Source organism: Mixophyes fleayi, chromosome 3 (genome assembly GCF_038048845.1).
Source record: "Mixophyes fleayi isolate aMixFle1 chromosome 3, aMixFle1.hap1, whole genome shotgun sequence".
Taxonomy (NCBI): Eukaryota; Metazoa; Chordata; class Amphibia; order Anura; family Limnodynastidae; genus Mixophyes; species Mixophyes fleayi.
Window position 1 is genome coordinate 116,615,097 of NC_134404.1, and position 15,920 is coordinate 116,631,016.

Here is a 15,920-nt window from a genome sequence, read left to right on the forward strand (position 1 = left end):
AGTGCATAGATTTCTGGCCGCAGGAAACGTATAAATGATGTGACAGTAAAAGCTACTTAAATAGAGAAGGTTGGTTCTCCCAGGTTTTGTAAGTTACTCAGTATTGTTTAATCGGAAACATATGAAAAAGGATCGACGCTTGATGTTCCCCTTTGGAAAGTAGCATGGATGAAAGAAAACACCTCTTCTCTGGTCAACCACGTTATTAAGTACAGTCCATCGTTAAACAGCGATCTACATTACAATGAAAGCACTGGCTAAACATACACTAGGAGGTCTTGATGAAGTTTGATTTCACATGATTGCCCTTTTGTGCATATAATTTACATATAAAACTGTTCTCTCTGTGCTGTTAGCCATTATGCAATGTGTTATTTTGTTATTATAATTATAACCGGGCTTGTTCATCAAAGGGTTTTTAGCTGACAGGAGTTGAACCCAGTGCGGTTTTCTGCTGCTGCAGCCCATGCATTTCCAGGTTCTACGCGCTGTGCAGTCAGACATGCCCCTCTGCCTACCACCGCTATAACACATTGGTTATTTCAGTTACTGACACCTCCCTGTCAGCTTGAACCATTGCGCACCATTCTCTGTAAACTCCAGAGGGGATCAGCACTTTCTGAGATGATCAAACCACCCGGTCTGGCATCAACAATCATTCCACGATCAAATTCACTTGGATCACTTTTCTTCCCCATTTTGGTGTTTGGTCTGAACAACAACTGAACCTTTTCAGCCTGTCTGCATGCTTTTATGATTGTGTTGCTGCCACATGATTGGCTGATTAGATATTTGCATTAACGAGCAGGTACACAGGTGCTTCTTGGCCTTTTGGCTAAGAGTAGGTGTACATGCCTGTCACGAACAGCACTCACCTGAGTCTGCGCGATGCAAATGTGACACAGGGTCAACCACAAAGACAACCACCTGGTCTGTCTAAAATTATTAAATACTTCCCTATCTATGCCACACACTAGCTTTGCGATACTAATTACCACCACCAAGGTTGTTTCGGATAAGAGCTGACACTCTTATTTAGGAAGCCTTCGGTTCTCCCTAGCATTAATCCAACACAATTTACTTTAATCAGAGTTCACTTAAAACCACAAAGTTTGCACAGTTTCAATTAGGTAGCGTCTGGACCAAACTGTCACGTGAATTCATAAGAACACAGAGACTAGAACTTATTAAGTGTAATTTAATATGGAAGATACATCCACAATGCTTAAGATAAAAAGATAATAAAATGACATACAAATATATTGCAATTGTTTCTTATAAAATAAAAAGGATAAAACACAGAATTGATACCTCACTTAGAATCAAGTTTGTGGTGCCGGGAGGAGCAGAACAAATGGGACTTCTCCAATTAAATGACTCCCTCAGAAGAACCAGGAGTTACATTTTCAGTACAGTTTTAAAACCCAGCTACAGGACCCCCCCCCCCCCCCCCCCAGCCCCCTTTCCTGTGAGGTTAGAACCAACAGGAGGGAAGAATGCAAATTAGGGTCTTATGACTTTGCTGTTTGAATACCTTTAAGTCAAGTTTTCTTTACACCGTCCTAACTTTGCAACAGTATGGTTTACAAACATGATTTTACCTTCACACACCAGGTCCTAAGTTTCCCTTCATCTGCATACCACACATGCCTCTGGTATGTATGATATTGGAGAAAATGATATGATATTTTCCTGTGACCTTATTCAGCTTGAATCTGTCATTAACATACAACCCAGTCTCTGCAGTCGGCATATCTGGGGCCTCCCAAACAGGTGTGATATTTCATTGTCTAGCAAGAGATTTCTTCAAAGGCCTTCACATTTGCGTCCTGCCATACATGGTATAAGGTGCTACCCTTATCTACCACCCCCCCTCTGGGTAGTTTATCATCCACAAAACCCCTTGATCTAACAGCTTCTAAGAGAACCATGTCACACTATCTCTAGGAAGTAATTCACAAACATATAGTGCAGATTTACGCCTAAAAATTAGCTTGCACATGACACCTCCCCGTTCTAGAGGGTGGCAGGGAAATTGTTACCTACAGGACGATTTCCCTGCTCACCTGACACAAGGCTTTCATTCTGACGTGATAATCCATCTGCATTACCATGGTGGCTCCCTTTTCGGTGCTGAACAGTGAAAGTGTATTGCTGGAGGGTCAGACTCCACCGGAGCAACTTCCCATTGTCTCCAGCCACTCTGTGCAACCAGCTGAGAGGGTTGTGATCTGTGATTACCGTAAAGTCCCGTCCATACAGGTAGGACTGCAACTTTTGCAAGGCCCACACTATAGCTAAACACTCCTTTTCCACAACTGCGTAGGCCACCTCTCTGGGAAGCAGCTTCCGACTAAGGTACAGGATGGGGTGCTCTTCCCCTTGTTGATTCACTTGGCTGAGTACAGCTCCCAGCCCATAGTTGGAGGCATCCGTTTGCACTGTAAACCTCCGGTCAAAATCAGGAGCTTGCAATACTGGGGATTGGGTAAGTGCAGACTTCAATGCGGTGAATGCTTCTTCACAGTCTGGGGTCCAAGTCACCACTTGGGGCAACTTCTTTTTTGTAAGGTCAGTAAGGGGCTTAGCTAAGGAGCTATATTGGGGTACGAATTTTCGGTAATATCCAGCGGTCCCCAAAAAGGACATAACCTGTTTCTTGGTCTTAGGAGTGGGCCATGCAGCAATAGCATCTACCTTAGTTGGCTCGGGACGCAGGGTACCTCCTCCTACTCGGTGCCCCAAGTACTGCACCTCATTCATACCAATCTGACATTTCTCAGGTTTTATGGTTAAACCCGCCCCCACTATTTTAGCTAGCACACTGCTCAAGTGGATCAAATGTTCTTCCCAGGTCTGACTAAACACAGCAATGTCATCTAGGTAGGCTACAGCATGCCTCTCTTGGCCCTCTAGCAGGCTATCAACGAGTCGCTGGAAGGAGGCAGGGGCATTTTTCATCCCAAAGGGCATGACCAGGAACTCATACAGACCAAACGGGGTGATAAATGCGGACCGCTCCTGAGCCTCAGGCGTCAGAGGGATCTGCCAATAACCCCTACTCAGATCCATAATGGTTATATAGCGAGCATGGGCTAACCGTTCTAGCAATTCATTTATCCTGGGCATGGGATAGGCATCAAACACAGTAGCCTCATTTAACCTCCTATAATCCACACAGAACCGGGTTCCACCACATTTTTTGGGGATCAGCACTACTGGTGCAGCCCAGGAGCTGTGGGACTTCCTAATTACCCCTAGCTCCAACATTTCTTCAATCTCCCTTTTCATATCTGTCTGCACTTCCAGGGAAATTCGATAAGCTGTCTGTCTGAGGGGAGGCTGATCGCCTGTGTTTACATGATGAACAACTAGATGTGTTTGCCCTGGCTTCCCTGTAAAATGATTCTGATAGGGCCTCAATGTCACAAACAGCTGATCTAGCTGTACTTCTGTCAAGCTCTCACTACACTGGGTGTTCTCCAATGATCTCCCACTCTTGGCAGAGGCCACTAAGTCTAACAAGGGGTCTGGCTCCTGGTCCTCTTCAGGTAAGCTACATACAGCTAATACAGAGACCCCCCTTTCGTGGTAGGCCTTTATCATGTTCACATGATATACCCTGTGCCTCTTCCGACCCTCATCCCTGGCTACCACATAATTGACATCATTGATGCGTTGAACTATCAAGAAGGGGCCCTCCCACGAGGCCTGTAACTTATTCTGCCGCATAGGAACCAATACCAGAACTTTCTGACCCACTTCAAAGATACGCTCCCCAGCACTGCGGTCATACCATTGCTTCTGCTTAGTCTGGGCAGCCTTCAGATTACTATGCACCATCCCCATTAGGGATTGCATCCTCTCCCTGAACTGCACCACATAGTGGACCACAGAGGTTTCGGGGGTGATTAATTTCCCTTCCCAATCCTCTTTGATCAGATCTAAGGGACCGCGCACCTTGCGCCCATACAGGAGTTCAAAGGGGGAGAAGCCAGTGGATTCCTGCGGCACCTCCCCGTACGCAAACAGGAGGTGCGGCAGAAACCTCTCCCAGTCTCTCCCCTGGGATTCCACAAAGGTTCTTAGCATCTGTTTGAGAGTACCATTAAAACGCTCACACAGGCCGTTAGTCTGTGGGTGGTAGGGGCTGGCTATGAGGTGTTCCACGTGCATCTTTTTGCAAAGGCTTTGCATTAAATTAGACATAAACTGTGTGCCCTGATCAGTTAACATTTCCTTGGGGAATCCTACCCTGGAGAAAATGGTTATGAGGGCATCGGCCACCTTGTCAGCCCGTATTGAGGAGAGGGCCACCGCTTCGGGGTACCGTGTGGCATAGTCCACCACAAGGAGAATAAATTGTTTTCCAGAGCTGCTGGGAATGGCAAGGGGTCCTATAATGTCCACAGCTACCCGCTCAAAGGGTTCTGCTATTATTGGCAGGGGCACTAGAGGGGCGTGTCCCACATCACCAGGCTTCCCCACCATCTGACAGGCATGACAAGATCGACAATAATTGGCAATATCTTTGCCCATTTCTGGCCAGTAAAACTTTTGCTTTAAGCGAGACTTAGTTTTCTTTATGCCTAAATGCCTTGCCAGCGGGACCTCATGAGCTACCCTGAGTAACCCTTCCCGATACATAAGGGGTACCACTAGCCGTTTCTCAATCACCCCCGCCTCAGGTAAATCTCTGGCTACACTTTCCTTATACAACCTTCCCTGTTCCCAAAACACTCTTTCTTTATCAGACTCAGTGGGAGGACTGCCTGCTAGGCACCTCAGTGTTTCCAGTGTAGTGTCAGTCTGCTGTGCTTGTTGAAAAGCCTGGCTTCTCACTTGCTGCTCAGTGTCTGGTGACAAAGGTAAGGCATCTGTAACTGCATGTGCTGGAGGGAGGGGGGTTAGAGGGGGAGTTTCTGGGTCAGAGGGACTTTCTACCTCTCTCTCAGGAGTTAATTGTGAAGACCTATCCTTCTCTGCTTGCCTGCGTGTGACCACTGACACTGAGGAAATAGTTACATCCCCTACCTCCTTGGATACAGACAGTTTACCTAGATCGGATACAATTGAGCAATCATTTTCCGTCTCACATCCTAGTTTACAGATTTCAGATACAACTGAACAAACATTTTCCCTGTCACATCCTGATACCTGGGAAAAAACATGGTTAAGGTCAGAGTCCACAACATCACTACTAGCAACATAACGAGATAACATCCTGCCTAAATCAGTTCCAAGCAAAACATTGGTAGGAATATTGTCCGATACCCCGACTTCCCTTAGACCTCTTCCAGCACCCCAGTCCAGATAGACCCAGGCCATAGGCACAGCAGGGTGTATTCCTCCCACCCCTTGCACAACAATAGTTTTCCCTGGAATTATATCCGATGACCCCACCAACTCTGAACGCACCAGGGTAACATCAGCACCCGTGTCTCTTAACCCCACAGTTACCTTGTCACCGACAGTGACCGTTTGCAGATTGTCATTCCGGCTCACTTGGGATCCCGCAACACACAGGACAGCTGGAGCAGACCGGGGAGGAGGTGGTTCCACAGTGGAGGCTGTAGATGTCTTTCGGTCTGGACAGGCGGCACTGAGGTGCCCTGTCCTGTTGCAAATAAAACAACGGCGGGTGTCTCCCCGAACAGGCTTGGCCTCCACCCTCCCAAAAGATGAAGAAACAACAGCAGGTGAAGGTGCTCCTCCGGGCCGCTCCCCTTTACAGGCAGACTGTCCTGGCACAAAAGTTCCTCTTTTAGCTGCAGGGGCCCGGGTGACAGTGTACTTGTCAGCCAGTCTAGCTGCTTCCGCAGATGATGCAGGGTCCCGATCCACTACCCATTTCTTCACATCAGCTGGGCACAAAGTCAGAAACTGCTCCTGGATCATCAAATCTTGCAGAGCATCAAAGGTGGTGATCTGTAGCCCTCCAACCCACTGTTTGAAGAAAGCACACAGCTGGGCCACAAGTCCTGAATATGTGTCAGAGGCACTGAGTTTTAAATCTCTGAATTTCTGCCTATGCGCCTCTGGGGTGATGTTAAAACGTTGCAACAGGGCACTTTTGATTGCCTCATAATTTCCGTCCATCTCAGGTGGAAGATCTGCAAAGGCCTCTAATGCTTTACCTCGCAAACCAGGGGTTAGATATTGTGCCCACTGATCTTTGGCCAGTCCATACTGTCGGCAAGTCTTTTCAAATCCACGCAAAAAAGTATCCAAATCCCCATCTTTTTCCAATACAGGGAAATTCTCAGGACGGGGTCTGCTAATACCAGCCTCTCTGGCTTCTGGCTGGCGTTTGAGCTTGGCAAGCTCCAGCTCATATCTCCTCTCTGCCTCTTGCTCGGCAGATTCTCTTTCTGCCTGTCGCTCTGCTTGGCGCTCCGCTGCCTCCATAGCAGCACGCCTCTCCTGACGGTCTGCAGCTTCCTTCTCCTGGAACTGCTGTATGAGTTGCATTTTAGTTGTAATGTCCGCTGGGCCCAAATATTTTAGGGCAGTTTGCAAATAAACGTCCATAGCAGTGTCCACACATGAACCATTAGAATCATCCGAAATTGACAGTCCCTGGTTTTGAGGAATTCCCACAGTCAGGTCCACTTCTGAGTTCTGGCTATGCTCTTCCTCGGACACAGCTGTGAGTTGCTGATCCCTCTGCACAAGAGCTTCAATCAATTGCTCCTTGCTTTTGCCACTGGTGGGAATTCCTCCATCCTCACAGTCTGAAATCAGCGCCTCCTTTGTCAAGCGTTTATATGCCGCCGCCATCTCCTCCGCTTAATGCCAAATAAAAAAAAGATAAGAAAAAAAAGAGAAGGGGAGGGAAAGAAACAATTGCTGTATGTCTTATAATGTTTTAAGCATTGAGTTCAGTCTCTGGTGAATTAGTCTGTATTTCCTCTCTCAGGGATTACACACCCTAATTCAATTAAGTTCCTAAAAAATTAAAAATATATCCCACAAGCTTGCCACGAATTTGTCACGAACAGCACTCACCTGAGTCTGCGTGACGCTTATGTGACACAGGGTCAACCTCAAAGACAACCACCTGGTCTGTCTAAAATGATTAAATACTTCCCTATCTATGCCACACACTAGCTTTGCGATACTAATTACCACCACCAAGGTTGTTTCGGATAAGAGCTGACACTCTTATTTAGGAAGCCTTCGGTTCTCCCTAGCATTAATCCAACACAATTTACTTTAATCAGAGTTCACTTAAAACCACAAGGTTTGCACAGTTTCAATTAGGTAGCGTCTGGACCAAACTGTCACGTGAATTCATAAGAACACAGAGACTAGAACTTATTAAGTGTAATTTAATATGGAAGATACATCCACAATGCTTAAGATAAAAAGATAATAAAATGACATACAAATATATTGCAATTGTTTCTTATAAAATAAAAAGGATAAAACACAGAATTGATACCTCACTTAGAATCAAGTTTGTGGTGCCGGAGGAGCAGAACAAATGGGACTTCTCCAATTAAATGACTCCCTTAGAAGAACCAGGAGTTACATTTTCAGTACAGTTTTAAAACCCAGCTACAGGACCCCCCCCCCCCCCCCCCAGCCCCCTTTCCTGTGAGGTTAGAACCAACAGGAGGGAAGAATGCAAATTAGGGTCTTATGACTTTGCTGTTTGAATACCTTTAAGTCAAGTTTTCTTTACACCGTCCTAACTTTGCAACAGTATGGTTTACAAACATGATTTTACCTTCACACACCAGGTCCTAAGTTTCCCTTCATCTGCATACCACACATGCCTCTGGTATGTATGATATTGGAGAAAATGATATGATATTTTCCTGTGATCTTATTCAGCTTGAATCTGTCATTAACATACAACCCAGTCTCTGCAGTCGGCATGTCTGGGGCCTCCCAAACAGGTGTGATATTTCATTGTCTAGCAAGAGATTTCTTCAAAGGCCTTCACATTTGCGTCCTGCCATACATGGTATAAGGTGCTACCCTTATCTACCACCCCCCCTCTGGGTAGTTTATCATCCACAAAACCCCTTGATCTAACAGCTTCTAAGAGAACCATGTCACACTATCTCTAGGAAGTAATTCACAAACATATAGTGCAGATTTACGCCTAAAAATTAGCTTGCACATGACAATGCCCATGGATGTAGTGGGGCTTAAAGACACCCCCCTGTAGGCGATGGGCCGTCACCTGGTCCTCTGGCCAAGAGGCCGGCTGCCTGGAGCCCGAGTTGCTACATGCCCAAAAATGCATTGTGGAGAAAGAGGCACCTGTGCACAGAGTAAGGCCCTCTGCACCTTTAATTTTTAGGCAGCACCATTTTTTTCGCCCTAGCCTGTTGGCCGAGTGCAAGCATCATTTTTATATTTCCGTCCGAAAGGCTGGGGCCTTATGGCACTTATTTATTTATTTATTTATTACACTTGGTACCAAGCACTTTTTTGATTATGTGTCTTTGTTTTTGCCACATTTGGTAGGGGTTTGGGTATAGGATCTTATGGGCGACCCTCTTTACCCAAGTCATCTGAGGCTCCCTCCTTTTGGAGGGAGCCTTTTATGTCGGTGATATAAAGGGGCCCTCCCTAGCTTCAGCAAAGGAGGGACTAAAGATCTCCCTTTTTTTCCCTCTCTGGGGCCTTTTGGCTTCTACGGGATGGGGAGGCACAGGGCCCTTTCCCTTTTGGGAAGGGTCCAAAGTCCCAATTCCCCAGCACAGTTTGCACTGCACCGGGTGATTCCGAGTCATGTACCTCGGAAATAAAAAAAAATAATAATAAAAAAAGAGTAGGGTGGTATTGGTTCACATTATGAGAGGGGGTCTCCATGCTCATTGCCCCCCCCCATGCTCTAGTGGGAGCTTGCTTCTAGCTGTAGCGCTGGTTAATGATTGGGGAGAGGAACTTCTTTAAAGAAATGTATATCTATATATTTAATTAGACATTGTAACAATAAATGACAGTATGAAAGAAACAGTACTAGACTCTGGTTCAATGGGTTTATTGCGAGCTCCTGCAGATGGTATGGATCTCCTGTGCGAGCTCCTGAAGATGGTATGGATCTCCTGTGCAAGCTCCTGCAGATGGTATGGATCTCCTGTGCGAGCTCCTGCGGATGGTATGGATCTCCTGTGCGAGCTCCTGCAGATGGTATGGATCTCCTGTGCAAGCTCCTGCAGATGGTATGGATCTCCTGTGCGAGCTCCTGCGGATGGTATGGATCTCCTGTGCGAGCTCCTGCAGATGGTATGGATCTCCTGTGCGAGCTCCTGCAGATGGTATGGATCTCCTGTGCGAGCTCCTGCAGATGGTATGGATCTCCTGTGCGAGCTCCTGCAGATGGTATGGATCTCCTATGCTGGTGCAGATGTTTTAGAGGGAGGTGCAGAAAGTATAGGGTGCTGGGTCTTCTACCCGGCTGGTCTGACTCACAGGTCCAGTTCTTACGTCATCTGATACGGTGTAGATGTCCTGCTGCAAGGAAGCAGTGACCAACAGGAGAGGTCGTCACTCTCTGTAGAGATCCATACGTCCCAGCTGGAGCTGGAACGAATGGGTCTCTACAGAGAGCGACAACCTCTCCTGTTGGTCACTACCTCCTTGCAGCAGGACATCTACACCGTATGGACTGGGGGAGAAGACCAACCAGGTAGAGGAGCCTGCACCCTTTTTCCTGATGGGACAAGCTATTATATGGGAACTGGGCCCTCAACCTTGATAGCAAGGTAGGGCCTCAGGATTAACTGCATAGTCTCCATCATCCCTCTTGTGCAGCTCCTGCAGTTGGTGGTAACGGTCGCGTATGTCTGCAGGAGCACATAGAAGAGCAGGAGCAGAATGCCAGACAGGAGCAGCAGCTTGCAGGACCAGCGCATGAGATTGCAAATGATGTTAAATAGCAATCTGAAAGAGAAACTATGTTATAGCGATGAACAGTTGCAATCATTTTGAAATAATAATAGGAGAATAATTTACCTCAGTCCTGCAATGCTGCTCCTTTTCTGCTCTTTACGTTTTACAGCACTTTTCATCTGCAGTTGCCGCTCCTAAAGGAAAATCAGTGGTGGGATTATGAGGAGTACGACACAAGATCAGCCACTGAAGTTAGGGAAGTCAGAGTTGGCCGGCCATGCTACGATATTGACCATTTGGTCCCATATTGCAGCAAGTTGCCCCAAAATGAACAGCACATTATTTGCTAATAATCCAACTGAAATCAACTAGTTAAATATTCTGCATGGTTAGGTGTTTCTGGTCATCACCCAACTGTACTAACAGACCCTAGTGTAAGCCAGAGGTAAACTGGCTGCTTGGCCAGAGTGCCTGGATCTTGGCCACAATTTTGTTGATGGTGGTCTTGCTGCAATGTACGCCCAGCTTAGAGAGCTTACAGCCTGTAGGGAAAAGAAAGAGAAGTCCTTCCTCATGGTAATGACTGTAACCACCAGGTATCATGCTAATCACTGCCATTGCTGGCCTCCTGCTCCACGTCAATGCACTATACTAGTGAGAGCTCTGGTGTGGTGCAGGAGACCTGGTGAGGTAGGGTCAGAGCACGTATGTTATTAGCACACAGAGCGTCTTAGCTATCTGTCCCTCTCCTGGGATGGGAACCTTTCTTTCTGATAGAAGATGTTTAGTAGTAACAAAAGATGACCTGTGACAGAGGTGGCAGGTACAAATGTCTTACTGCTAACAGTAAATATGATCTCACTTTATATAACATAGAGGAAGGGGCTGATGACATGGACTCACCAGTTCAGCCTTCACAATCTCTGCAGGATTTTCCGCAGCCTCCTCCACAGGTTTCTTCCTGAAGGACCAGAAAATATTATTATTTAAACTTATGTCTTCTATTCACAAGAGTTACTGACACAGTCCATGGTCATAGTTCCTATCTGGAGGTTTGTCTTATACGATTTTTTTAATGTAGGATGAGCAACAATTTAACAGTATATAATAGATATTTCTGGAGTTTTTAGAAAATTACAGACAGAGCCTGAATGCAATTAATAGAACAGTATAGACAGAGCCTGTCTGGAGTCACCAGTACAGGACTTAAAGACTTCCTGATATTTCTATTGCAGTATGGACAGCACTGATTATATACACAAATGTTCCTCTTTAGAACCGTATAGAATGTATGTGTACATGGAATAAACCATATAGATACTAACAGAGAAGGTGCTTCTGGCTGCGGCTGCCACTCCCGCAGGTTTCTGTTGATAATCTAGGGAAAGAGACACAGAGTGAAATCAATTATACACAACAAATCTTTAGGACAAGTTCCATGGGACTCGGATAAGCCGGCCACAGTCTGTCCCCGCAGGTTATTACCAGGTTACTATACATTTTACAGCAGAACGAGAGAAAATAATTTAATGGAAAAATTAACAAATTGGTCTTAATAAAAAAATATATATTTTGATTTGGTCTAGAAATTTGTCTTGAAGAGTTCATTTAACAGCAACTTATATAGAACATGAAACAAGAAGCCACTCTGATATTATGCAGGATTACAACCATATAAATATCACTCAGGTCAGACATTCAGTATGATCTCTATATCTGATATATCAGATACTGGAACGTGGACCTATTGTGGGACAACCAATCCAGACTATGAAAAACGTTTCGCCATTGATTACACAAAAACTTTAAGCGACAAGTCCCTGTCTGTGCTGTGACGCCCCGTCCTCCTTTACGCTTTATAATTTTTGCTGTTTTTTCAGCAACTTGTTGTCACTGACTAATCCTAGTTTCCCCATTGGCCAAACTAAACTAAACGTATCCCGTGTTTTAGGTGGGTAATCACTGTCACCACCAAGCTCCATCACCAGCCTACCAGGAGCCGCTTACACTTCTCTGTGGGGTGTAGCTGCTGCAGCACCTCTTTGCTGGTTGCTAAAACCTTCTGACCGTTTACATTGGACTGGTACTGCCGCGTAGCTGAACGCAGGTAGACAGGAGATGGAATAAATGGTAAGTTGTTGGTCCCAGGACACAGCTGGATCTTATAGATGGAGCAGAATATCTCTCACCCAGATTGACATTATTTTGTCCCTAATGTCTAGCACCATCTACACTGGGCCCCCCAGATCTCTACTGGACCACTGGGTGAGTGGAATCCATAAGTGTTATACACAGAGGTGGATGTGGGGGTGTATATGGGGGTATCGCCATATCGCCACTTCTTCTACTGTTTATACATAAATACATTACACATTTACATGTCTGTACACTTTACACTGGACACACATGTAATAAACACAATAAAATATTTCCGGCAGCAAAGCACCTGCTCATCCATCACGCCCGGCTATCAGTTACTACATACATGAGTCCATGTTATTGACTGGTCACACAGCTGTGTCATGTTCTCTCTGCACCTATGAACTGAGTGCCGTGTAAAATGTACCCTCAGCTCTGAAGTGACGGCACCACGGGTACTGTAAGCAAAGCCACCACCTGAGCGCCACCTCTTTATAGTAACTGTTATACTGTACCTCCTGCTCTGTGGCCAGCAGCCGCAGCCTGGTGAGCCTACTCTTCAGGAGATCATTCTCCCGCATATAGCTGCTGAGCTGCAATATAGAGAATTACATTTAGATCTGAGTATATGAATACGTAGCGCACACCATATTGTATATTTGTGTAACACATTGTGTAGTGCCCTCTCCTCGCACAAAGGGGCTTATTTGCAGGGTACGGTTATGTTACTGCGCCGCTGTGTCCAAGTTTCTAGGAATCTTTCATTTGTAGATCTTATCTTACCATAAATCAGACTATAAATGAACAGAATAAGTGCGGATCGTTCCCTGTCACTGTATTACATTATTTGGCAAACAGAAGACTACGTAGGGGATTTTTTGGACGGAGTAAACGTAAGACCACCTGGATGTCCGCTATTTTATTACACAAATGACAGAATTTGACCAATTTTACTGTAACACTGTTTTACTGTAGAATTTTACTGTACAACTATTATTATATCTGGAGTTCTGTAGCACATTCTGATGTGATATTATATAAATATCTACTTATATATCACCGCAGCCATTTATTTCAGAAATAATGACTTTTTTTTATGCTAGTAAGACCCAGTGTGGGCAATTAGATGGAGGAGACAGATTCAGCCGACTGTCTTGTAGGATAATGAGGAACGATGGGCCCTGATACAATAGCAGTTAGGACACTGGGGCAATAATCCAGAGGACAGAGCGTCTCCATTCAAACTACTGTGGAAGACCTTGAAAAGAGATAAATAAAGCTCTGGGTTGAGAGCATAGTTAGTTGTCTACTCTCCCGTAAATTCCGGAAGTCTCCCGAATTTCGTGGAGTCCTCCCAACTCTTGGAAGAGTAGGCAAATCTCAAGCACCCTGTAAAATGTTGAAATTCACGGCATTGAATAGCGGGGGCAGGGCTTAATCGTGTTATTAAGTCCCGCTATTCAATACCTTGAATTTCTGTATTTTATAGTAGGGGCGGGGCTATAGTAACGTAGCAACATCGCAACGCCTCCTCCTACCCTCAGTCACATGATCTGTACTCTGGATCTCCTGGATAACAGATTTAAAAAGTAGGCAAGTATGGTTGAGAGTGTTTATGTTCTATGAAATTGGGAGATATTACTACTTGATGTATAATACACCCGGGGTGATTGCTGGGTATATAATACACCCGGGGTGATTGCTGTGTACATAATACACCCAGGGTGATTGCTGGGTATATAATACACCCGGGGTGATTGCTGGGTATATAATACACCTGGGGTGAGTGCTGGGTATATAATACACCCGGGGTGATTGCTGGGTATATAATACACCCGGGGTGATTGCTGTGTATATAATACACCCGGGGTGTTTGCTGTGTATATAATACACCCGGGGTGATTGCTGGGTATATAATACACCCGGGGTGATTGCTGGGTATATAATACACCCGGGGTGATTGCTGGGTATATAATACATCCAGGGTGATTGCTGTGTATATAATATACCCGGGGTGATTTCTGGGTATATAATACACCTGGGGTGATTACTGGGTATATAATACACCCGGGGTGATTGCTGTGTATATAATACACCCGGGGTGATTGCTGGGTATATAATACACACGGGGTGATTGCTGGGTATGTAATACACCCGGGGTGATTGTTGGTTATATAATACACCCGGGATGATTGCTGGGTATATAATACACCCGGGGTGATTGCTGGGTATATAATACACTCGGGGTGATTACTGGGTATATAATACACCTGGGGTGATTACTGGGTATATAATACACCCGGGGTGATTGCTGGGTATATAATACACCCGGGGTGATTGCTGGGTATATAATACACTCGGGGTGATTACTGGGTATATAATACACCCGGGGTGATTACTGGGTATATAATACACCCGGGGTGATTGCTGGGTATATAATACACCCACGGTGATTGCTGTATATACTACAGTAATAAAGTGTGTGAACAAAGCTTCAGTTTTGGTCTTATGGGACACTTGCGAGGAGAGAGTGCACCACGGCTGTGACTATCATCACATTGGAATATTAAGTGATATAATGATGGACTGACCAGGCTTGATAGCAGCTCCTCTCTTCCTTCAAGGATGTCGCATTTTCTCTCCTGTCCAGGGAATAATGCAGATATAAGGTCAGTTTTAGAGTGTGAGAGAGAAATAAGAGAGAAAGAGAGACAGAGGGTGAGAGAGTGACAGAGGGCGAGAGAGAGACAAAGGGGGAGACAGAGACATAGGGTTATAGAGAGAGAAACAGATGGAGAAAGAGAGAGAGTGACAGACGGTGAGAGAGAGACAGATAAATGTATTTCACACTTTCCGTACTTTTATTTTTCAGTACAGACAGTGGGCATCACATTATTAATCCCGTCTATAATGTGAATAGTAGGAAACTGACTCTGTACCGTGAGTCAGTTTCCAGCCGTTCGAATAGTGAGGGATATTAACCTTTTAGTGTCCCACTGCCACGCGGATGTCTGAGCAGGAACTGATGTGAATGTATATAGTCTCCGTAAGAGTAATGTGTATATGTTGCCGCTATATATATATATATATATATATATATATATATATATATATAAATATATAAAGCGCTCCTGAAAGCTGGAGGCCACACATGAAGATATAGCGTGGGATCATGCACAATGACATGTCGCACACATGGTTCATAGTATCACAATGGCCATATTCCAATCATACCTCCCAGATGTGCTGATTTAGGTGGGACAGTCACGAATTGACGCCACTGTGCCGCCATTCCACCAATCGGCACGTTTGTCCCCAGACAAGTTGGGAGGTACGCAGCAATTTTAGGGGTTTGTTAGAGGAGGGGAATTGGAGGCAGCCTAATGCTTCAGAAGCGCTTAGCACGGCCCCAGAGACCGTCACACGCCCCTCAGCCTGGCATGACTACCGCTGTATGTGTTTGTTTGTATGTATACAAATGGTTATAGATAGTTGTCATACCAACTGCTGCTTGATCCACAGTTCTTCTGCCTCCACTTGCTGGCTCTCCCCCAGTTGTTTCCATAGGGTCTCAAGCTCATCATTATTCGACCTGGATAGACAAGTAGAGAATACATTCTTATTTACCTGCTTATTTAATATACACTAGTGCCAGACAAACAGCCAGGCATACTCCGATCTGTGAGCAACAGGAAAAGGGATCCGTGGCTACAAATAACTATCAGTTACAGGTTGTCAGTGTGACAACTACGGGGGGAGGGCCCTTGACAACACCACTAGAACTTTGAAAGAAAAAATCCCACCCCGGCCATAATAAAGGATTTCCTGTTTCAACGGTTACAGGCATCACAGGACGCACTAAATTGGGTGAGTGCAGGTACGTTTCATTTTTTTCTTTTATTATAATATAATATTAGCTTTTTGTGGCG

The 15,920-nt window shown here is 45.3% G+C and overlaps 1 protein-coding gene across 1 annotated transcript; it reads right to left on the minus strand.

Annotated features, from left to right (window-relative positions):
* Nucleotides 1–2,016: 2,016 nt before the first annotated feature.
* On the minus strand, nt 2,017–6,471 carry LOC142142509 (uncharacterized). Its single transcript, XM_075200394.1, has 3 exons — nt 4,843–6,471; nt 3,468–3,960; nt 2,017–2,477 (listed from the first exon to the last, which is right to left on the minus strand). Exons 1-3 carry the CDS (start codon nt 6,469–6,471, stop codon nt 2,017–2,019), a joined length of 2,583 nt encoding a protein of 860 aa, XP_075056495.1.
* Between the last annotated feature and the right edge of the window lie 9,449 nt (nt 6,472–15,920).

Coding starts and splice junctions, on each gene's coding strand:
- LOC142142509 (XM_075200394.1), bottom strand. CDS start 6,471: ATGCAACTCATACAGCAGTTCCAGGAGAAGGAAGCTGCAGACCGTCAG. Junction 3,961..4,842: donor CACCAGACACTGAGCAGCAA/GTGAGAAGCCAG, acceptor TATGGGCGCAAG/GTGCGCGGTCCCTTAGATCT. Junction 2,478..3,467: donor ATTGGAGAACACCCAGTGTA/GTGAGAGCTTGA, acceptor CCCAATCCCCAG/TATTGCAAGCTCCTGATTTT.